The 24624-nt window shown below is 36.9% G+C and overlaps 1 protein-coding gene across 4 annotated transcripts; it reads right to left on the minus strand.

Annotated features, from left to right (window-relative positions):
* Positions 1 to 2849: 2849 nt before the first annotated feature.
* On the minus strand, positions 2850 to 23231 carry LOC103719551 (carotene epsilon-monooxygenase, chloroplastic). Of its 4 annotated transcripts, none has more exons than XM_039126806.1 (11): positions 22575 to 23228; positions 21792 to 22088; positions 17918 to 18115; positions 13553 to 13654; positions 8021 to 8161; positions 7778 to 7885; positions 5337 to 5419; positions 4860 to 5022; positions 4303 to 4360; positions 3385 to 3551; positions 2850 to 3257 (listed from the first exon to the last, which is right to left on the minus strand). In XM_039126806.1, exons 1-9 carry the CDS (start codon positions 23079 to 23081, stop codon positions 4304 to 4306), a joined length of 1656 nt encoding a protein of 551 aa, XP_038982734.1. In that variant the 5' UTR covers positions 23082 to 23228; the 3' UTR covers positions 2850 to 3257; positions 3385 to 3551; position 4303. The 4 variants fall into 4 exon arrangements, with proteins under 4 accessions (XP_038982734.1, XP_038982735.1, XP_038982737.1 ...); XM_039126807.1 differs by having other exon boundaries at positions 3348 to 3551; XM_039126809.1 differs by lacking the exon at positions 21792 to 22088 and having other exon boundaries at positions 22575 to 23229.
* Positions 23232 to 24624: the final 1393 nt, after the last annotated feature.

Raw genomic sequence — 24624 nt, forward strand, 5'->3', positions numbered from 1 at the left:
TATGGATGTGGTGGGGGACCCTTAGGTTGACTCTCTTTCGATGAGGCTCTAGACGACTATGGTCAACATTGAGGCCATGGACGGACATTGGATTTGCGGTCTTCTCCACCTAAAGGAGGTTGGGTGGGATATTTGCTGGATTGATCATCTGTTTGGGGAGCATCTCGCAGAGAGGATTCGATTGCTTCCTGTTCTAGAGAGTGCCAGTCCGGACGTGAAGGTTTGGAGTACATACTGAAGATCTAGAGTTAGAGTAGGAGATATCTATCACATCCTTCAGAGTGAGCAGCGCCGGGGGTTAGATTGTGCTTGGATTTAGAGGTTCGGTCTTTAACCGAGAATAGCCCTATTCCTCTAGAAGGTGGCTTGGGGCTGGCTGCCGACGAGATTAGTGTTGTGCGGGTGGAGACTCGGCATCCATGCTTAGTTCCCTGGGTGCTAGGTGGATGAGACCATAGACCACACCCTATTTCAATGTGAGCGAGCTAGGAGAGTCTTGAGGCTCGTCGAGATCCTATCTCGGATGCTTGGTGCCACTCGGACTCTTTTTTGCAGGCACTTAGACGGCAGGCCATCGCCCCCTAGACTCTGTAGGTAGCCGTTAGGGTGACTTACACTGCTTATTAGATCTAGCTGGTCAGGAATGCCTGGACGTTTGGTGAGAGCAGCCATTCACCTAGGTTTTTGTGGAACAGGCTCGGATACAAATGACAGATTATCCATGCAGATCTGTCGGATGGACCTTTGATAGCTCGGGGCACGTGGGGCTCTACTTCTGTTCGTGTAGCACCTCGGATAGTGTTTTTCATCTAGGAGCCTCCACCTCCGAATTTCCTCAAGGTCAACTTAGATGGATTATGCTAGGTGGTGGTAGGAGGGGAGGTGCAGGGTTCGTCATTAGAGGCCCAGACTCTAGGGTAGCTTTGCTGATGGGTGCCAGATCTTCGGCACCTCTGTTTTGGAAGCTGAGCTGAGGGCGGCATGGGCCGATTTGGGCCATGCTCGGCACGCGCTGCGGGCTAAAGCAGTCATGCTTGAGGGTGATTCGGCTATGGTGATTGGTTGGATCCAGAAGGCACTAGCAGCGTTGGTGGGTGCCCCTCTTTGCTTCGAGACATCTGGGCCATGGTTAGTGGCGGCGTGGCGTTCCAGGCCATGCATATTTATAGAGAGGCTAACAAGGCGCGGATTGGGTGGCCTCGTATGTGGCCGGTCATTCCGGAAGAGTCCTGTGGGTTGGAAAGAGAGAGTTGCCTAGAGTGCTCCATGACTTGCTGTTCTTTGACTTTTTTGGATGTATCCATACTAGAACTATATAAATCATCTGTTTTAGCAAAAAAAAAAAAAAAAACAAAAAACAATCTTCTGCTTGGAATTTGCTTGGAGGGTTGCCTTCAATTTTGTTCTCTACTAGAATGAATTCCATTTGATTGAGCCCTGTTGCAGATCACCTGTTTCAATCACTGCTGAGCTCACCAATGCCATGCATCAGTTTTGGTGCTTGGCGTGATATAATGGGGAGAGGTGGTGGTACTGTATAGCCAGCCACCAGGTTTCACATAGAACAAAGCCGTGATCGGACCAGGTGACCACTTGGATTTTTCTTTTGGCTCGGCTCTTTTCTCCGGGCAGATGAGCCGATTTATGACAATTCTCCATCCAGCCAGCACGAAAACTCACTTTGATGGCTTCAGGACTCCAGAGTTGGGAGTAGGAGTCTTCTATGTAAACTATGTAAGCTCCAGACATTGTCGTCCAGTCCAATCTAGACATTCAAGTGTATCTTATGTGAGATCATGGGAGAAAAGTAATTGGAGCTTGTGGGAAAAAAAAAATGGAGGGCGAGTAATTAAAACAAATATGTAAGATTTCTTTGAGAAGTTTCTCAATTTGGCTCATAAACAGGTCGAACCTGAACATGAGCAGCTTATAGAAGCAAAGCGAAGGTCAGCTCAGCTAGAATGAAGCTCATCTCAGAATTTATATGATTCAAGCTTGAACAAGTTATGCTCCGTAATCTCAAGCCAAGCTCGGTCAAATATTTTATATGCTAAAATGAGTCTGCGCACCTGATGCTTTGCTCAGTTTAGCTCCTCTCACACGCTCTTGGACATTTGCAGTCACATGCGAGAAATCCAATGAAGGGAAAAGAATAAAAAGGAAAAAGGAACTTGTAAATAGGAAGTCTAAAGGAATGAAGATCTCAGCTAGAAGAAACAGGAGTAGATAATGTTTAATCAGGTGAAGCGATCAAGCCATCTCTCTCCATATGTGCATTGAGGGTACCAACTTCTAGTTCCATTATAAATATACTCTTCTTCTAGCCATGCCCAATGACCGAGTTGAGTAAATACAAATTCTACGAGCGGGGAGCGACAAAGCTTATTTAGCTTTGTATGGTTACCAATATTAAGAGTAGCAATGCTTAACCGTTTAACCCATTTAAGATATTGCAAATCCAGTTAAATTACCTGTTGATTTTGGATTCTTGGCAAGTTTAAAAAATAAGTTGGATTCAGATTGACAGATTGTTGATCTATTATACACCCGATTGCCACCCTAGTCAAAATGAGCTGTCATTCTTGAGAAGCTCATTTTCCACTCAATTTTGGCTCCTTAGATTGGTAGCGACCCCAATTAGATTGGGTGTCAGCTTGTCTTAGCTCAATCAAGCTTGAAAAATAAAAAGGCTCTCAATCAAGTTATGATCCTAGCAATCCAAAATCCTAGAAGGGATGGGTTATGGAAAGACCCTTGTCATTTTTTGCATAAAATAGCTGCCCCAGAACTCAAATATGTAATATCACACTTGTCAGCCTAACCTTTTACCATTGCACCAAGCAATGGCCTTAATCAAGCTCAAAAAATGGAAAGATTATTTAACTCACTAGTCAAAATACAATCCCTATAAATATTGATGACATACACTTACAACCTTTTCGTGCTATGCTACAGTATTACTATGAAAGTCTTAGGCGCAACTATTCTGTACTGTACTACATTATTTGTAATATACTGCTTCCCCAACCACACAAACCCAGAAAAACAAGAGGAAAATGCAGGTTCACTGAAACTACATAATTATTTCAAAGATGGTGATCAACCTCTTTCACTCTTGATCAGGATAATTTGCTGCACTGCTTTTGCATCTTCAAATAATCTGTCATCCTTGAGAGCATGAAAAAGTGCTGTTCACATCTGAACGTTCACTTGGTTTTGATTGTTCACCAAGTTTCATGTCATGGACGGCTTTTCCTCTACATTAAAGTAAATCATAGAAGAAACAGAATCAATTGAATGACTGAAAATATTAAATAATGTATGAAGCAATTGTTAGCATTACATACAAGATGCAAAAGTTCTCCAGTGAGATGTTTGAACCACCTTGTAAAATCTTCTGAGGTAGAAGGTTGTTTATTATGGTTTCACATAGAAACCCTATAACCCATGATGCTCAGCAATATAGAAATGCTCCCACATGGTACTTGGAAGCCTTGATGGGATCCTCACTCCAGCCTCCATCTCATGTTAAGCAGACCCAACTTGATTCACTGAAGATGAAGTGGTTCGTAAGAAGTTAACTACAAACTTTGCAGGTTCATTTCAAATTTATGACATGCATTACCACATGGACTATGATGTGAAATTTTGAAATCACGAGACTGGATTATTGCAAGCATAAATGTTTTAATGAACTGCAGTAATTATGGCACTGTTCTAGCATCTCTGACTAGCATATCTTGATTAATGATATAACTCCTATGTCAATTTGTTATTGTAATGACCCATATACATCTAGTAGTCATGAAAATAGTTGATACTTGTTTATTATGGGCTTATCCATCTGTGTCTGTCCGTCCATGCATCACCACGGCCTTTTATCAAACTTAGTTCTATGACATTTTATACTCTAAATCCATTATAACGTACTACAAATTTCTAGCAGTTTGGTCATCTTTGAAAGCTTCTGGAGCCAGGCTTACCAATGCTGCTCAAGAACTGAAGACCACCTTTTGCTAGATTGGATATACAATAAATGCTTTCTCGATTGTGCATTTAAATTACTAGGTTAAATAGCATTTGTACTATATGGAACTAATAACAGTGGCGCCCTATATCATTAATTATGCATAAATCATTTTTGATGATTCCACTAGTTTCCATGCCCAAGTCCTCATTGCTTAGCTTCATTTACATTTACCAATTATATCAAAATATTTATCTAGAAAGATAGCTTTTTCACTGCAGCATGCCATAGAATATAATTAGTGATGTAAAATAATTTAGTGAAATAATATTTACCTCAAAGAAAAGCACAATCATGCTGCACTTCTCTTGGACTTAATGTCATATATAAACCCTGCAAAAAAGAAGCCATTTCAATTTGACTTCTACGTACCGAGGTACTAACAACTATCGATAATACTTCTTCAAATCAGTAAGAATCAGAGATAATTCTCGATATAAAACAATGGACATGCACACATTCAGAACAGGCAGATAAAATTAATTACTTCATTAAATGAAAAAGGAAGTGTCATTTGATTGACACAACACAGTTTTAGAAATAAAATAATTTACTTCACTAACAAATGATGGCACTTATAGAATCACACTACTGCATATTTATATTCATCTAGGCTGGTGCAGAAAACAGTGGGGAACTTCACCATATATACTTCAAAAAGGCCACTACTCTAGATAAAATTTCAGAAAATTTAAGATTGCATTCCATGATCAACCAGTTGTGCCTGCATCCTTGCATTTCCATTCACGTTGTCACAGTTTTCTTTCTCCACATGTCAATGGTGTGCTTGTATTAAATATGCACGAAACTTCTGAGACAATTGTGGACTTACATTCACTGTATGAATAGTAGCTCCAGTGGTCATGGTGATATTTTGATCAGGAACCAGTCTGAAGTCCATATGCTGCAAAAAGATAGCTAGTGCTACAATTGCTTCAAGCAAGGCAAACTGGTCTCCCACACATTTGCGTGGCCCTCCGCTGAAGGGGATAAATCTAACACATACATCATTACAAATTAGGGTGCATATAATGCAATATACAGGAAATAGTTTCAATCTTCAATATATATACAGCAGTATATTGATATATCTGGAATATAAAAGCTCTAACACTTAAGTAACATATGGTTATGATTTACAAGAAAAGCTAGAAGATCAAAGTGAAAACTAGTTCAATGAAAAGCTCAGAGAAACAACCTTATGTGCTAGCAAATTCTGGACTATATCAAGTAAGAATTCACATATAGATCTTCTCAATAAAAAAATTGGGAAAAAGAAGCCGTGTATAGAAAGATTCTTCAAACAAACCTGAAGTCAGTGTTTGTCTCGTTTGGAACTGGTCCTTCCAGGTCAAATCTTTCAGGCAGAAATTCTTCAGCTCTGTCCCACACCTTGGAAAAACTCAAAACACGCAAGCATGATAAACTTAGAGAATTGGAATATCTGGTCAATATCTCCCATTTTCCAATGAGAAAAATTAGTATGCTGAGTTCAAAGAAGATGAATACGTAGGCAACTTAATTATGCCTCTAAGCTGCAACATGTTCCATAATTTGTCTGTACAGGACCTACTCATTAATGCAATTATATATTTTTTTAATGTTTTGGCATTCCTAAGTGTGGTTAGTTTAAGCCTGTCCCTCTCTCTCCCTCTCCCTCTCTCTCTCACACACAAATTTTCAAAAAGAAGAAATCTAGCTTGCTGGATTAGTTGACCATTTTATTGTGAAATGATTCATCATCTTAGTTCCTTAAGATCTCAAGTACTGAAGTAAATTAACATTAAATTCTTTATCCCTCGTTTTGCATTTAGACAGTGCACCCTCTACTTTTCCAATATAAAACTCACTATTCCTTGATTCCTTCACCAAATAGGTTCTTGTTATTCATTATTGAGCCGACATACATAAGAACATGGAATCACAGTAATGCCACTTAGTTTTGCAATAAGAAAGTAGCTCCTATTGTAGAGATCATGCAACCTTTCGTATACTTCTTTCATCCTGATTCACATCTCCTTTTGAATTACATTTTCCCCTCCAAAAATAACAGCCAGGTCTCTTTTTATTCTAATTATTGCAGCTTCCCTAAAAACAGTACCTGACCTCTTTCCGTTTCCCGCCATTTCATTTCTAGCTAGCCAGCAATCTTTTTAACTCCACTGTTGCTTTCCAGAATATTTAAAATATTATTATTTATTCTGAGAACCTCAGCTGCATTTCTCCCACTTCCAGGCCTTAATCATGCTTGCAGTAAGACGATATATCTTATGTCAGAATTGGAATTTCAGTTTCTTCTGTATCTGTTTTTCTTTGGACTGCAATTCTCTTGTTTATGGGTTTTAGGATATTCATTTTTCGGGTTTTGACAATTTTGGTTCATGAGGTTTAGGAGAATGCTTTAAGAATTTGTTGTTCATAAAGCTAAGCTTCATTGAGGGCTATGGACGAGATGCCTTTCCACCATATTGAAAAGCTAAGGTCTCTCCATATGACTCCATGGCTCATGTTCATCAGAAGTCATGAAACTTTCCTTATTATTTGAGCCCTACTACATGGACCAGCTTGACCTGAATTAAGTTTACAAAGAATGGATTCCTAACAAAAACAAAGTACACACCAACAGACATGGAATAAAAAGGAAGGGAATGTAAGAAGAACTAAATAATTTAGAATCCACTAGGAAGATAAACATATCTATACTATGAAGTGACTTGGTTCATGCTTCAAATCTGATTTCAGGGACAGATGCACTCTTGCTAATACTGGTGAGGTTACATCCGCACCAGGAACGACAATTCTAGGTGGAACAAACTAATCAGAGGTGAAGCTTGAGGAGCAAGTGCTCAGTGGGTTGTGATAATGGAATGTATGCATCATTGGTCCCATGACCAATATACACAATTGTATGGAGTTATGGCTCTTTCAAGTAAAAGCAGGTCAAAAACAAGAAAAATGTTGAACTTATATATGTATTAGTCATCAAAACCTAATTCCACACTCAAGCTCAATATGGACCGAGAACTATGTGGTGTCCATAGATGCAAGATTGAATGGTCCCGGTGATATTTTTAACATGCAAGAAAGTAAGAAGTGTAGTCTAAATTTTCTGTTTGACAAAGTAGCAATCAATCTTAATATGCATCATCTGTTTGCTTAAGATTATGCAATTTGGAATCACAACATAGAGCTGGTGGTGTAACAGTCAGAGTCAGAGTGAAGAAAGTGAAGCCAAGTGAGCTTCATTGCACAAAAGTTGGCATTAGCACGGTTGCAGGAAATTTTGCCATGTTTCCAATCATCTAAGCAATGAGGAGACCATTAAAAAGGCAAGGAAACTATGCATGGACTATCAATCAATTAGATTGCCATACCAACCAACATTGATGAATGCCTTGAGCTTCAAAAGGAGGAAGAAGAAAAGATTATTGAGTCCTTCATTGTATTGAATAATATGCAGATGTGTAACTTAGTGGGTAGTGATGAGATACATGGGAAAACTAGCTCAACAAAAAGGAGCACTGGTGCAATATCCACCTAAGAGAAGATCAAGCCGAAAACACCACCCTCTAACAATACTAAGATAATTAAGAGCAGCTCACTGTGAATGTATGATTCATAATGGATCTCCACCAGTGATATGAGATTGTATCTAGTTTGAGTAAAAAGTAAAGCATGAACACAAGTGGCGCTACCATGTGGATTGTGGAATAATAGAAACTTTAAGCAATAGTTAAATCCAATGTATACCTGAGGTGACCTATGTATATTATACACAGAAATCATAATATCTTGACCAGCATTAACCTTATAATCTCCAGGAAGTATGTCAGCAACTTGAGCCCGCCTTATCAAAACCTACAAATTTTAGAGAACTAAGAATTCAGAAATAAACTAGTATTCACGCATGCAAAAGAGCATGTGTCATACTGGAGGATGTGGGGATTCAGAAATAAACTACTATTCATGCAGATAAAAGAGCATGCATCATACTGGAGGATGTGGGTAAAGGCGCATGGATTCATTTATGCAGCGCATCAAGTACTTCAGCTCTTTGACATCTTCGTATCTAGGAAGTCTTCCTTGTAGAACTTCGTCAACCTCTTGCTGTGCCTTTATTAAAGTAGATGAATCCTTTAATTATACAAAGAGAACAGTCAGCAGATCTGGAATTGATGGTTCTAGCAAATAAGAATATAACTAGACAATAAGAAAAAAAAATGGTTGTAAGCAAATAACCACGACGTAGTCATGATAATTCAGGTGACATCTCTACGCATGGTACCATAAGAAATATTCAACAGTCTTCTTGATAGTTTATGCTCATTGGAAAAGCAATAAATACAAGCAGATCAATTGATTCGCTTTTTATCTTTAAAAATTCTATTTTAATTATTTATACTAAAAATTCGTTGTGTCCATTTCCACCAATTAGCAACCTTGTGATAAATATGCAAGCTGGAAGAAATAAGACCTCATTGTGATGTTAGGAGAACTTAAAGGAAGATAAGGCTAATAGCAAAACATCCATCAACAAGATGATGATTATAAAGCAACTGAGGTCTTTGTTTCACTCTAGCAGGAAGGATCATATAGGTCAACACAAGCTGAAAAAGAACTTGACCTAGAGGACTGTCATTTTTCAAAAAAATAATAGGGTCACAAAGTTATGATTTCTACAATTAATCAGACCTTAGTTACTTAATCTGGAGCATATTAGGGTGCAAGCATTGAGAAGCAGGTCCCTTAAAAACAAAAATTAGAATAGAAAGAGCTCAGGAAGCAGGTATGTCAGAGAGACTCTGAAGTGGGTGAGGCACCCTGCATAGGAGCTTCCTTCTACCAAGGATCAGGCACTTGATTAAAGATCTTGAGAAATGGAAGCATTTTTTTTTATCTCGAGAAAAAAACTATTTGTTTTCACAAATAGTTTGCCCACTTTCATGCAATCCACACTACGGTCTAAAAAAGGATAATTATATCATATTTTTGACAATTAGACCTGAACAACAGTGCCTTGATTTTCCATGGAGTGCCAATTGGAAAATGTTTAGAGGGCTATGAAATAATGTGCAGCAGTAACTATCAATTGGGAAGCTATTCACCACAGAATAGCTTGAGAAGCACTAAAACCTTGGAAATGGGAAAATAGACCAACAATTGTAACTCCTCTGCCTGCCCTACTAAGCATCGGTACCAATATATGATAACCATTTGACAAAGGCTGTATCATTAGTCTCTCTGGCTACACTTAAACTAATTCCTTCTAGCAATCCATTCACATCAAAAGACATAGGCATGCGAACAGGCTTGTATAAATTCACTTCTGTGGACCATTTACTGCAATGCAAGAGCAGTATTCTTCAAAAAACATACACTTCAGGAAGTAAGAATAAATTTTGGAATAATGTAGCAACAGAAAACCCAACACTACTTGTCCCAGTAAGGTGATTGTCATCTTAAAAGGAGGTGATATTTTATCCTAAGCAAGACCTGCAGATAAAGGTAGCATGCTTAATTTGGATATTTGGTACTCTTAGTAGGAATTGAGCTACACGAGAACCACCAGATGCTCAAATTGAAATCTTCTCTGCAACGAGAAATTCCATTCTCTGATCTTGGCACCCCAAGTTGAATGCATTTGAAATTAGAATATACTTGTATAAGCTTGTTTTCAACAAAAGGAACACATGGTTTCCAAAGAGATCTCTTGGCTTTCTCTGACACTTCAGAAATTGAATTCATGTTATCAAATGGCATAAAGTAAAACTTGATTATATTCTTGGTTAATCTGTGCGTCAATCTTATGCCATTTAGATTAAAACTGTCAAAATCATACTGATAAATTAAATACAAACATTTTGTCTAAATCCAGAGAAAAGAATGTGAGGAAGCTATAATATTAAAAATCACAATATGTGCAAGTGTTAATTAATGGGGATTAAGTATACAATATGCAGAAAATGTTTCAAAAACTTTATATTCAGAAATTTCCTACAAGGAAAGCATGGACTAAATAATACGATAAATAAGTAATCTTCTTCCATTTTAACTAGAATGTTACATGTCAGTTAGGAGAATTTATCATGCAGTATGCACGCATAACCAGTTTACTGATGCAATTAGTTATCGAATATATGTAGTTTTTTTTATCATTACAGCCATCATGTTTTTTTAATATTTCAAAAAGATCAGTTTTATCACTAAAAATTAGATAAACTGGTCAAGTCATACTAACGTAGCATCATTTAAAAAAGCTCCATTTCTTTTATATAGAAAGGGTAGAGATTGTCTCTAATAGACAATATGCATATTTCTATGATTTCCATCCAATAATTTGATCATAAATACTTGTTTATTACAGAAATAATAAATGAAATCAAAATGTAAATATTTTCAAAAAATAGTTAGTTAATTTTCTTTGCATAGAAAACTAAGTTATTATATGTCAAGCTAGGTCCAGTCCAATATTAAATCAATTTTCTTTGCAACGTCTCAAATTTTTGCACCACAATTTGTATAATTTCTTTTAAAGAAACTTAGAAGTTGTACATGAGTTTTGAAATCAAAATATATATCTTAATCAATTTCAGCCAAGATTTGCCAAACCAGTACTGTAGCTCAACTCGGCTGGCGGTCAATTCGGTATGGTACCGATACGTAACGTATGGAATCGAGATGTATCAGAGATGAAAGATTAGAAAAAAGGAGGGAAAAGATAGAGAAACACTAACCCCAACCCTAAAAGAGGAGAACCAAAGAAGAGAGAAGACAAAAAGGAGAAAGAGAGAGAGGGAGAGGGGAAAGAGGGAGATGGAGAGGGGGGGGGGAGAGAGGCGTATCGAAGAAGAGGAGTCAGAATCGGCGTCAATCGAGAGCCATAATGTCATCTTCGATGTTGATCAGGGACGACGACATCACCTTTAGCATTGATCGAGGACAACGACATCGTCTTCGGTATCATTCAAGGGTGATAAAGGAGTGAAGAGAGAGAGGGAGCGAGAGAGGGGAGCTTATAGAAAGGAGGGAGAGAGAAAAGGAGAGGAAGAAAGAGAAAGGGAGGTGGAGAGGGAGACAAAGGGGCTTGATGGTGACAGCAAAAGGTCCCAAAATCTTAACCCTAACCATCAGTTGAGGCTAGAGATGTCGATGAGGGCCCCATGGCATCGATCGAGGTCGGCAATGTTGTCTTTAACACCGTTCGAGGTCAACAATGTTGGTCGGCATCGAAAAGGACAAAGAGAGAGAAAGAGAGTGAGGGCGGTCAAAGTGACCAGAGGAACGTTCAAGAGTTTTTTTATAAGCTGAACCGACCCGAATGGCCAAACATCCCAATTTAGTATCGATTCAATTTGGTACGGGCCAAACTGCTTGGTACAAGGTCTGTTCAGCAAATGCTGATTTCAACATTTAGCACTCTTTCTTCACTCCAAGAGCAAAACAACAATTACAACTCAAATGAGCTATTGAGCAAAAACACAATATAGACTTGCTAGGGATCCAATTCTAGCATTTCAAACAACTTTAAAGTTTTTGTAGAACTCGTAATGTTCTTTTTTTCATTTCTTTATTGTAATAATGCATGAGAATGAGATTATGTATGACCAACTACGTATTCTCATGATGACATGCATTTATCATCTTATCTAGCACATTTTATGACTTAAGGTATGCGGAGAACTTTACGTTTATTGCAACAAAAAAGATGCACTAACATAATTGAACTACTAACTATTTTCTTATCATTATTAAATTTTTGTTCATTTCATTTTTCTATTGCATGTTTAAGGTTTTCATTTGTCATTTATGTTTTAGACTGAGAACAATCTTCTATATTCTGTCTTTAATGCTGGCCTATATCCTTGCCTTTAATTTCTTAATTCTATAAATACTTGAGGAATACCTGGAGCATATGCAAAGTATCTTCCTTTAAGAAAATGAATGCTAGAACTTGTCTTGGGGAGCTAGTGACATTCATCAACCTAGTATAATCACAGGGAACTTGTCTTGGGGAGCTCAATATGCGTGAAAGAAAGAAAACTTGAATGGAAAATTAGTGGTATTATAGGAGAACTATTAATAGTTCCAAGCAAGGTATGCTGTCTCACCACTGGACTCCGCAAGGTACCATCTTATTATAATGTCGGAACATCCGTATTAGGGTTGGTTCGGCGTACCAAGTGTTGGTACACCTTCCATACAGCATATACCGGTTCGGCACCGATACGGTACAATACGGTCGGCACACACCGGTACCAACCGGTATAGCAAATCTTGGTTCCAAGTCCATTAAAGATAAAAACATTAATTATCTTATCTAGGGTTTTGAAATGGCAGCAATAGTCTAGATGAATACTATATACAAATGTTGTGGCATCAAATACTAGAACTAAGGAAGATTTGCCGAATGATTTAGCAAAGTTTCATGAAAAACCTAGCCACACCCAAAAGAGTAATCGAATCTACCAAGGTTCACTAAACTAGTACTGGAGAAGGCATTGACGGCAACCAGTTCGGCATGGTACGGATCTATACTATACCATTCCAAAGCGTACCGAGATAGGAAGAGCCGAAGAGGAAGGGGGAGCAGGAGAAAAGGAGACAGTTAAAGAGAGGAAGAGGGAGAGGGAGGGAGGGAGGAAACCACCTGAAACTCTAACCTTAACCCGAGAGAGAAAGTGGGGGAGGGGGGAGGGAGGGAGGGAAGGACTTACTAGAACGACCAAGGGGGTGGGGGATGGGAAGCATTGCGAGCAACCAGGCAGGTAGGGAGTAGGGGTAGGGCGATGTTTGCGAGCGGAGGGGGGGCCTCTCTCAATATGCTAAGCTAGGAGGAGGGTGGTAAGAATGAATCGCAAGCCATTTGGTTTAATAGGCAGTAGTTGTTTAATAGCCGAATCATGCAGGGGATTTTATAACCATGGATCATTTAATAGCTAGGGGAGTTGTTTCATTTTTAAAGCCTGAACCATGCCGATTGCCGATCGATTGGATTTGGTATGCCCCAAACTGGCTGGTTCGGTACAATTTGGCAAACCATGGGATCCACTCATCTATCTTAACTTAGGGAATTTGGATAAAATTATGTCCAATTCGATCCATCAAAAAAAAATTGAACAAGTTCTTAGCCATTCCAATCCAACTTGGCCAAGATTTGATTCAGAGTGGCGACTCTTAAAACAGTTTATAATATAACATCAAATGTAACAAGGTTTCATGAAATCATGGTATAAGACACTATAATATGGTATAATTGCATGTCTATAAGCATCAAGAGGGACAAAAGGTTGAGCATCAGGCTTGTGGAGCAAGAGACTAACTATGAATACAAGTGCTAATCATGCTAGAAACTAAAGAAAAACTACTCACAATTAAAGTATAAATATTAGAAATATTTCCTTTTTTCATCTGACTTCTGTGTTGACCTCTGACATAATTATCTACTAGGTTGATGGTTTGTGCTAGTGCTACTTTAGAAAACCAATTAACAGATACAATGACGTAAGAAAACTTATAACAACATACCTTACTTAAAAGATAAAGTGTCCATGTCAATACTGAGCCAGTTGTTTCATGACCCGCAACTAACATCGACAAAAGATCATCTCGCAATTGTACACTACCAACCTGAAATACATGGAAGATATCATCGTAAATACAAAACAATAAACATAAATATACCTATAGTAATCATTTCTTGCAAAGCAAAACAAATTATATAAACAACTGGAGACCATAATTATGTTAAAAACTGATCAATCTTTTATCTGATAGATTGAATAATATATTGGCACTTAGGATATTATTGTAGCTTGATATCAACTTTGTGCTTTTAGATAGACATGTCCCAATAATTTCATATTTTCCTTCTGTATTCACTATTTCTGTCTTTTGGTGGGGGCGTGGGGCATATGATCCCAAGAATTATCCCTTATTTGCTGATGAAACCCTTATTAACATTAGCAACCAATATTGCTATTTTCATAGCTCTAACTACTGAGGCCCCTTCAATATAAGGCATGCCAAATGTGATCGACAGTGAAGCAAACTTTTATTTAGAACAAAAAAAATCCCCTCCATTATATATTTCTAAATCTTAACTTGAGTAATTAGTGTAGCCTCTAACTTTGGTCTATCAACTATCAAGAACATAGAAGGATCAAAAATTATATATATGGGGATTGATAACCTACTCTCTGTTATGGTAGGTTATCAATCTACCCATTTTTCCGTAGACAAAAGATACCCTTACTTTTTATAACTCTTAAGGGTATTATATGTCTTTTTTTTTAATTCCAAATTAACTCACCCTCTCAACCCCCCATTAATAATCTCTCCCTCTCTCTCTCTCCGGTATACATATATGTATGTATGTATATATATATATATATATATATATATATATATATATATATATGTATATATATATATATGTGTATATGTATATATATATGTATATGTGTATATGTATATATATATGTATATATATATATATATATATGTATATGTATATGTATATGTATATGTATATGTATATATATATGTAGGTATGTATATATATGTATATGTATATGTATATGTATATGTATATGTAGGTATGTATATATATGTATATGTATATGTATATATATATAGGTATATATATATATATATAGGTATATATATATATGTATGTATGTATACATGGACATACATGGACATATACATACCTACATATATATATGTATGTATATATGTATGTATATATATATGAGAGAGAGAGAGGGAGAGAATATTAATTGGGGGTTGAGAGGGTGAGTTAATGTGGGATTGTAAAAAGACATAAAATACCCTTAAGAGTTATAAAAAGTAAAGATTTTTTTTTCAATGAAAAATGGGTAGATTGATAACCTACCATAATAGAGAATAGGTTATCAATCCCCTATATATATATATATATATATATCTTTGGAAGCATCGCAAGAAGTAAACTATAACAATATATAAAGCAAGGATTATTGGATTAAGGTGCCTAGATATATCTTTCATACTTGATTGGACTTACCAATTCAGCATGTCATCGGCATAGTACAGGGTATGTGGCTCCATAACACATGCCGCATTGATGAGTACTGCTCTGATATGTATAGATACAGATCAACAAGTAGCAGCTGAGTTCATAACATGTCCTTTTCATCTTAAACATGTAGCCAACCATCCTAAATAACCTTTGCATTTACTATAGATGATCTAGGACTTGTTTCCTTTTTTCTTAGTGAGGGTTTGTACATTTTGAACATGACTTGAACTAAAGGATAGACATCGAAGTACCCCATCCTGTTTAAGCTTTCATGGGGCTATCAGTATACGAGCTTCGCAAGGTATCAACAGTATTAGTACAACTTTTAGAATATATTGTTACACATGACATAGAAAAAAGTCCCTATGTAGTTTTGTATTGTTATGAATTCGTACAATAAATGTGGAGTTAAAATTAATAAGACAAATTACTTGAGCAACAATCATGTTAAATTACAATTAGGATAGATATCTATGATGATCTGTCATATTTATATAGATAGTTAAAAATAAGTTTATCTGTCTAAAAATGTCTTTACACTAGTAAAAAGCAACTAAAATAGATTGTTAAAAATAAAATATAATTTTAGCGTGTGGGTTTTAAATTTTCTATATGCTTGTATATCTATCTTTCACCATCAATGCATGCCAAGGATCTGCATTATATGCAACTATTTTTCCAGCCCATTACCAGCATAGTGTTGATGCTCAATACTCGAATCCTTGGTATAAAGAAACTTTTGTCTATGATGTAGACCATAACTCATTACAAACATAGTTTCGGGAAACAAACTCCTATAAAACCCATGGCCTTTTCTGCTCATTTAATATTTTTTAATAAATGGTTTTCCTTCCTCTAGAAACCATAAAAAGTATTTAGCAATAGATTTAACATATGAAATTCTAACCAGAGAAACAATATATTGGGAAGCATTCTATAAGACACATTTAACACATGATTATGGAGAGCCTCATGACCTCCATAGTCAATGCAAATGTGCCACTACCACATGGCCCAAACTTAATTTTGAAGCGCCACATGGCCTAAACTTAATTTTGAAGCTAACATTTCAAGATTTTCATTGCTCCATTTTTACTGTAGTCATAATGATATGGATTAAAGCATGGTTTCAAGTGCCACCATTGGTAAGCATGCCAGCCACTAGATGGCACCAGGGTCCAGTAGGATTTGTGCCATCCTTCATCCCATACCCAATCCCCTTATAATCAATCAGTTACAAAAGAATTGACCAATAATCAACCCATTTTCTTACATAAATCCTTTACCTAACCCACCACTTCAGTTAAAACTTCTCCTGCCGATTACGTCTTTTGGAAAATGAAAACAAGACTGTTAATAAAAGGAGTTCTAGGGTTATGCATCCGAAAAGAGAGAAAGGGTAAGGAGAATAAATTAAAGTCAAGGAACTAAAATGATAAATCCCACATTGTCCACTCCACTTTTCTCTTCAAATATTTTTTTTGTTTTTCCTTTCAGCAATTACTAATACAAGTATACAACCTTCCTATTCACTGGAACTGAGACTTGGCTAGCCCATGGCCCACCACACCATTATTTGGGATTCAAGGATTTTCCAAGACATGCTGATCTGTCGTGTCCAGAGGTCAACCAAATCTAACACACTTATAATCAAGTTGGTCTCACATAACCCAAGCCAGACCCAATCGCTAAAAAAACATCTTAACCCAAATCCATTTATTGGGTGGGGTGGTGAGTTAAAAGTCAAAAATTGTCACCCTTAGCTAGCATGGCATGTGCTATGCTAGCATGCCATGCTAGCATACCCACTGCACCAAGCTAATTTTTTTAAAAAAATGTGTTTTAACAAAAAATTTCTAAAATAAATTAAATGGTATCTTACCAACTTATGTCAAGTTCCAGTAATTGTCCCATGCCAGTCAATGCTGACCGGCACAAGCTAGAACTTGAAAACTTGAATCAATGATCAATATTTTCATGTGCAAAGGACATCTGAAATATGAAACAATGGTGGTTGAAACAAGATCCGAGGTATAGCATTATGTCAAGTTGCTATATGTTGGTGTTAATTCAAGCTGCAATACATTGTAACGGCACCTATCCTCACCACAACTTAGTCTATAAGATGCCTCAAGAAGCTCAAGAAATTGTTACACAAGAAAAAGTTAGAATAACATATAATTAAGCCTCACACTTTCGCTTATATAGATCTAAACCATGGGATAGTAGAGATAAATCAAAAAAGTCTAACCTAATATAGCACCTTTTACCAATACTGCATCATAAGATTCTTCCTAGTAAACTGTAACAAATAATAATGTTCAATATATTATATGTTATATGTTTTTTCAGAGACTAACAATACATCCAACAGACCATATGATCAACATACATTATAAAATAAAATATTTCAATAATTGACCTAAGTTAAAAAGTCTATTCCACGTCACCTTGATTTTGTAAATTTAAATAGCATTATACTTAATAACATATTATGAAATTAGGGATAGAGATGAGAAAGAATTAGAAGAAGAAAGAAAAAAAGAAAGAAAAGCCGAGGAATTAGAGAGATAAAAAAAAATTGATCAAGAACACATATGGAAAGTAGTTTCCATCCTTCCTATGTGCGGCACGTGAATCGGGAGAATTGGACATAATTTTAGCAAGTGATTACTTCAATAATAAACTGAAACATGAATTGGTCCTACAAAAAATAACAACAGTAAGGGAAATAACATAATCCACCACAACTATATTCTACTCAAAGCATAATAAGAAATATTTCAGTCGCAAAGTAAATGGCAAATGTAACTTTAAGAAAATTACAAGACCTCTTCACGGCTAGCTAGTAAAAAACGAAGGACGCTAGGATCTGACTCATTTACGTACTCCTCCCCATCAATTTGTTCATCTTCAGCCTCTACAATCTCTTTGCACTTTGTAATAAGTTCTTCAACAGTCTTTCTTATTATGGTAACTGCTTTCTCTGCCTTTATCTGCCTAGGTATTATCTTCCTTAGAAGATAGATCTGCTTCAATATAATTACAAATTAATAACAGTAAAATTTTGAGATAATTTGAGACAGCAGACATGAGAAGAAAGTGTAACTAGATGTGAAGTAATAAGAAGTTGAATCATGTCGACTCATATAATCGCATTACAGATAGTAAGAAATATTTAACCCTGCCCAAGATTTTATGAAAAAATTTATATTGTTACTTACTAGTAGTCTAAATCACATTTCTAACAAGAACCGTCTTTTACTAGCTTTAAAATTTTTTCCTCCCTCATTCTTAGAAAATTACTAGTATATATGTGGTATAAAAAATCACCAATAAAACTACATATAATAGATAAATGTAATTTAAATAAGATATAAAAAAATGCACATATCAATATTCAAGTCAAACAGAAAATTTTCATAACATGGACAAGAAGTACAAAACATCAATTTTGGAGCCATGAATTCCATTTAAATGACAGGTGATTATCTACAGATAACTTGTCATTAATGCTTGGTTTTGCTGAGTTCCAACTAATGAAGATTATTATAGTCTTATTGAAGAACTATTGGAGCAACTTCATTGGAGAAATTATATGTTCTGTCTCCCGCCCAAGACACAAGACAGGCTTGGGATCCACTGCATGTGATCAAATTGAGGAAAAAAAATTTAAATTCTCAGAGCTGACAATAGTATTCCATATTAACAGCATTTGGCATGGACAATTACATGTAATGCTCCAATTCTAACATTTAAATAATTACTAAACATAAATTGAGGTTCTTTTCTTTAACTGGTGATATATTGAGGTTAAAAATACACTCTTTTAGTGAGAAAGTCTAAACAATTCTTAGGAAAAAGAGAGAGGGAAAGAAAGTTCACCTTGCAAACTTAGAATATTTACTATTGGTTCCCACTATCATAAAGTCTGAAAGTCAAATTGGAAAGAGAAAGAATGATGTGACAACTTGACAGTTGTGAAGTCACAAGAGTTGAGTTAGCAAGCAGTAGAAATGTCTATGAACATCCGTGACACAAAGAGATTGAGCAACAATACTAGAAGGATGATAGATAATGCCACATCACTGGAAGAACAGTAAACAATGAAACAGGTAAGTACTATTCTCGAGTGCAAAGATAAAATTGCTAAAACATGCTTACAAGAAAGAATAAATTTTAAGGATGTAAAGCATTTGGAAGCTCAGTCAACATAATTTGTATATTTTTCACTTAATATCTTCACTTTGTACGGCAAAATATTTAGCATGTGGCCATGTGTGCACACATGCAGGCACACACCCAAACAAGCACATGCACATGGGAAACATTGTGATTTCTTGATCTTCAATTAACTAAATACAACATATAATGCAAGGTGCACTTATGAATTGTAATAAGGATCATAGAAATTGATAACCCTATGTTTCAACCCGTACAACTGGTCATTATATGCATCATTTGGAAATACAGTGTCTGCTGATGCAGGGTGGATGTATATGGTAAAGAAGTGCCCTTAGAAAGGTGGACAGCAGTTGGATCTTCAGTCGGAATTTTTCTTTTTCTTTTTCTTTGGTACATAGAATTTTTCTATGGTACATGTGCCAAATATTGATGTCACTGATATCTGATAATAGGTTAGTTTCTCCAACGGATCCAAACTAATACTCCAAAAAAGTTGGATAGTCATCATAAGATTTAAAAAAATAAAGAGATTATTTCTGGATCCATTACTGGAAAGTAATCAACAAGGAAAGACACAAAATCTTACGTTAAGTATCTCACTTCCTAGAATGTTCCTAATAGCAGCCATGGTGGATTGTAGCGGTTTAATGCTACAAAAGAGTTCAGGCTTAGCAGAAAGCACAATAAAACAAGCATAAGATCTCAAATTTAAGTCTTGCTTCAGTCAAAAGTAATGTGCCTATAATTAGAAAAACATTACATGATCAAATAAAGCTGAAGAACAAAGTTTACAAAGAATTAGGTATAATATAGTGATAAACATCAAGAATAAGAATTATTAACCTTATCAAGTATGGTAAATTAGAAAAGGATACCTGGATAATAGAAACTGTAGTCAAGAAAGTAAACTCTAAGGGGGAATTTGGTGACCCAAATGGGATCACCACGAGTTACTCCACCGTCAGAGAACCTTAGAATGCAATTTTTTTAGCCACTTTTATCTCAGATAAAGGACATCTCTCATGAGTCCAACATTCAAGAAGAAAACTGGCTTCAGGTAAAGAAAAGAGAAGTGACATTAAAAAAAGCAGCAAAAAGTGAGAGGCAAAAGTAAAGAGTATAGTGTACTCAAAGGCTTGTCCTCTTCAATCTCTCACTCACTCTCTCTCTTCCACATTCCTTCACATTATTTTACCCCATTCTTGTTCTTTTACGCCTCAAAGTAGCCTCTTTGCTTATGAGTTTCTGCAAAGTTGGCAGGGAGTCAAAACAGCCCCTCTCCTTCATTCACATGGAGACTCCATCATGTGGAGTCTCTCACAAAAAACCATGCCAATCATGAAGGATATTTTGGTCGGCATATCTCGGTCCAAAATCACCGTGCTGGGATGATCTTGGATACCCATCATGAAAGACGAGTTTTCCATCATCGGGTTAGGCGGTGATTTGAGAAGTAGGGGTAATTTGGAATCACTGCCAATGAGATGCAACTAAACAGAGTGCTCTCATCACCTCCACCCAAATCAGCCTTGATCCTGGGTGGATCACCCCATACCAAACGTCCCCTAAAAGCAACAATGTACTTCGGTCAATTAAAATTAATAAATAACACAAGGTGACAAGATTTCTATTTTCTACCATGCAACTAGCTTTATATATAGCCAACAAAGCTGATAGCTCAACTGGTTAGCACCCATCTCACTATGTGAGAGGTCTCACGATCAAAACTGTGTGGTGGCAAATAACCACCATATTCTCACAAGGGAAAAAAGAAAAATTAGCTATATCTCTATTATATAAAAATTGAGAGAGTACCCTTCCATCTTTTCTAGATTACCTAGACAATCCTGGTTATATATAAATAAGGAAACAAAGTTAAAATCTCAGATTTAGATAAATAAAGAAATTTTACTAATTACAATCATAGCAATAAGCAAATCAAAAACCAAAATCTTGGCTTCCAACAAAATAAGAAAGAATTTAAGGAAAAAATATTACAAACATATAAGGAAAGGGTCATAACAAAATAATGTAACAGAAAACAAACAAGGACAAATTGAAAATACCAATTATAAACAAACAAGAAAATGTAATATTCTTTTTTGGTAAGATCATACCAAAAAAAACTCTCTCTATGTTGTTCCCTCAGCGCCATTTTGTGAGAATAATATATAAAAATTTAAAATTTAGAATTGTGTTGCAAACAAATAGAGAAAATGTCATAATAAAAATGTATGAGAGTAAACAAATTAGAAAAAATAGAAATAGCAGTTGTAGATGGATAAGGAAATATTTGATTATCATATTTGTGAGAGTAGATATATATGGGGAAAAAAAACAAAAAATGTCAGCAAATATACAAGAAAAATCTAATTACTTTTTTAACATTATTCTATAATTTATGTACTACAACTTGAATTTTTATATTTTTTTCTTTTTAAAACATGCATCGCACATGCTTGGTGAAATATAACTTCAAGAATCAAAATACGAAAAACAGAAGCTGATGAAATAACCTGCCTTCCAATATGGCAAAATGTCAGTGGAGCGAGCCTCCGCCTCTTTTAATGCAGTGTAAACTGCATCAATAACCGGACTATCTGAAGTAAGCGAGTCAAAATTGTAGTTGAACAGAGACAAGCCTATCACATCTAAGGTCAATTGAGAAAACTTCTCCTCCATGTTTACTGCAGCACCATTTGCAGCGTACGGCCGAAGCTTGTCCACCAATCTTTGGGCACACTTGCAGAACACCTTATCTACCATAACCGACAAATATTTCTTATGTAGAGATGGAACAACTGCTCTGCGCCTCGCCTGCAATACATTTCTATCATCCATACACACAACCAGATGCAGCATTTATTCATATTTGCAAACAAAGAACTTTTTTTAATTAAAAAAAGTTTAAAAAAGAACCATCAAATCTGAGATCTCGAAAAAAATAAAAGTATAAATATTGTGGTCCGCAATCTTAATACGGGATATCATATCGGTATTTTACCCATACCGTTAGTATGATATGCATCATATAGATTGGTACGCACTATACAGGATGGTATAGGGCTTGTACTAAGCTTCGTACTAGTTTTCTCTAGGTATGGTATAGTACACCCATATCAGGCAAAACAGTATGAGGCAGTACGGCCGACCTTAATTAAATATTAATTGCGCGACAAAGATATGCGGATATATCGGTGCTCATAATTCCCTTCTTCCTGACTCATCCAATGAGAAAGGAATACAATGCTTATAATTCTAATAAATATAGAAATAGTGAGAAAGGGAGAGCAAACTATATACGGTCCAAAGGGAGTCCTCGGCGATGGCGAAGCCGGAGCCGAAGAGGAACTGGGAGACCTCGGAGACGAGGCCCTTGGCGTACTTGGTGCCGTAGCTGCGGAGGACGTGCTTGGCGATGGCGGGGTCGCTGACGACGACGAAGTTGCGGGGGCCGGCGGCGAGGCGGTAGATGGGGCCGTACTCGAGCATCCACTTGAAGAGGGGGAGGAAGAGGGCGCCGCCCAGGAGGTCGGAGACGTCCTCCAGCTTGGCATTGGCCACGGGGATGCCGGAGTCGTCGCGGGGGGAAAGGGAGCGAGCGAGGGCGGTGAGCCAGTCCGGGCTCACCCAAGAGCCCGAGCCGCTGCCGGTCTTGGTCTTGGTCCTGGGAGGAGGGTTGCCGAGGGACGAGGCCGTGACCAAGGGAAGGGGTTTTCTTCTGAAGAAGAAGTGGTGGTTGGGAGTGCGCCGCTGGGTTAGGGTGGGGAGAGGAGACAGAAGAGACGGAAGTAGAGTGGAAGAGGCCATGGTTAGTAGTTCTCCGACTCTCTTAAGCTCTCCAATGCTGCCTTTTGATTGAAACGATGAGGTTGGTCTGGGGGTGAGCTGTGGGCGGAGCGCTCTGAGCGACAAGTACGCGGCTCCCACGGCGCAAACGCTCTTTCTCCCTCTCTCGGTTTATTATGTTGTTGCAACCAAGGTTTAGCCGCTGCATTGATGATTGATCAATAGAGGCGCTCCAAAGGCCACGTCTCAGCATGAGTCAGCCCTTTTTTTTGAGGGGTGGGGGTGCAACGGCAGCTTATACGCGCCGGGAGTGGTACAAGTCAGCCATTTCAGCGGGCAACAAATTATCCAAACAGAACGTTAGATTTAAGAGCAATAAAACACTACTCGCTGTTAAGTGGACACCAAAAAAAAAAAATCTCAACAACGTGATAAGAGATGATCAGCACAACTCCAAAATTAATGCAATTAAGGCTACAAATGAGTTGAGTTGACCCATGGCCCGACCCAACTTATTTTAGAGGACCTGTGAGGTCGGATCGAATCCTAAAATTAGAACCGTTCTATTTTTGGGTCGGGTCTAGGTTTATTGGATTCAGACCCGATTCGATCCGACCCATTTGAAATTTAGATAATTTTGGATATTCAATTCCACAACCCGATCCGAATCTGTAAAATTATTTGAGCCTGCGGGTTGCAGCCTACGGAAGTGCAAACACAAGTTCTTAAGCCATAGATGGGTTGATCCGAATCGGACCCAACCCGAACCCAAACCAAATCCAAATTTTTTGGGTTGGGTCTGAATTATACATGGACCCGACCCGACCTGAATGACCTATTGGGTCAAAAATTGTAGCGATAGATCCGACCCGACTCAATCTGATCTTCTATCGGGTCAAATCTAGGTCCAAAATTAGGACCCAAATAAAAAATCGGATTAGATTGGAGTCACTCATGACCCCATCGGACCCGACCCATTTGCACTCCTAGATGCAATATACTGAAATAGTTGAATACCGAGTTGCCATGGCAATTTTGGTGTGCACGGGGATTTTTCATGCGCATGAAGTGACCCCAAAGCATTTTCCTTCTTTTTAAGGGTGTGGTCCATCATAAAATTTGTTGTTACTGAAATATTTTTTCTGAAAAAACTCGTACTTGGATATTTGATGTTAGTAAAAATATTTTTACATATTTGGTTGATCCTACAAAAATAGTGGCTTATATTTGATTAAGCATTTACTTTTTTGAAAAAAACTATATAAAATGCATGTTGTACTCTTAATAAAGAAAGAGATCTTATACTATTCTATCTAAAAGCTCAAGAGCATTTTTTGGAGAAAAAATTACCCCCATTTTTAGCCAGCAGATATTACACTTTTCGATATCCGACATGGATTTTTCCTTTCTATAAAATGTGCAAATTTTATTCCTATAAAAAGCTATTTAATTCTCTTTTTTGAAAGCTCCAATCAAATATGAGGTATCTTTCTATTTTTTTATTGATCATACTTTTCACCCTCCAATTTTTGCGAATCAAACTAGTACTATTTGTTTTTAACAT

This window comes from Phoenix dactylifera, chromosome 5, assembly GCF_009389715.1.
Source record: "Phoenix dactylifera cultivar Barhee BC4 chromosome 5, palm_55x_up_171113_PBpolish2nd_filt_p, whole genome shotgun sequence".
Classification (NCBI taxonomy): domain Eukaryota; kingdom Viridiplantae; phylum Streptophyta; class Magnoliopsida; order Arecales; family Arecaceae; genus Phoenix; species Phoenix dactylifera.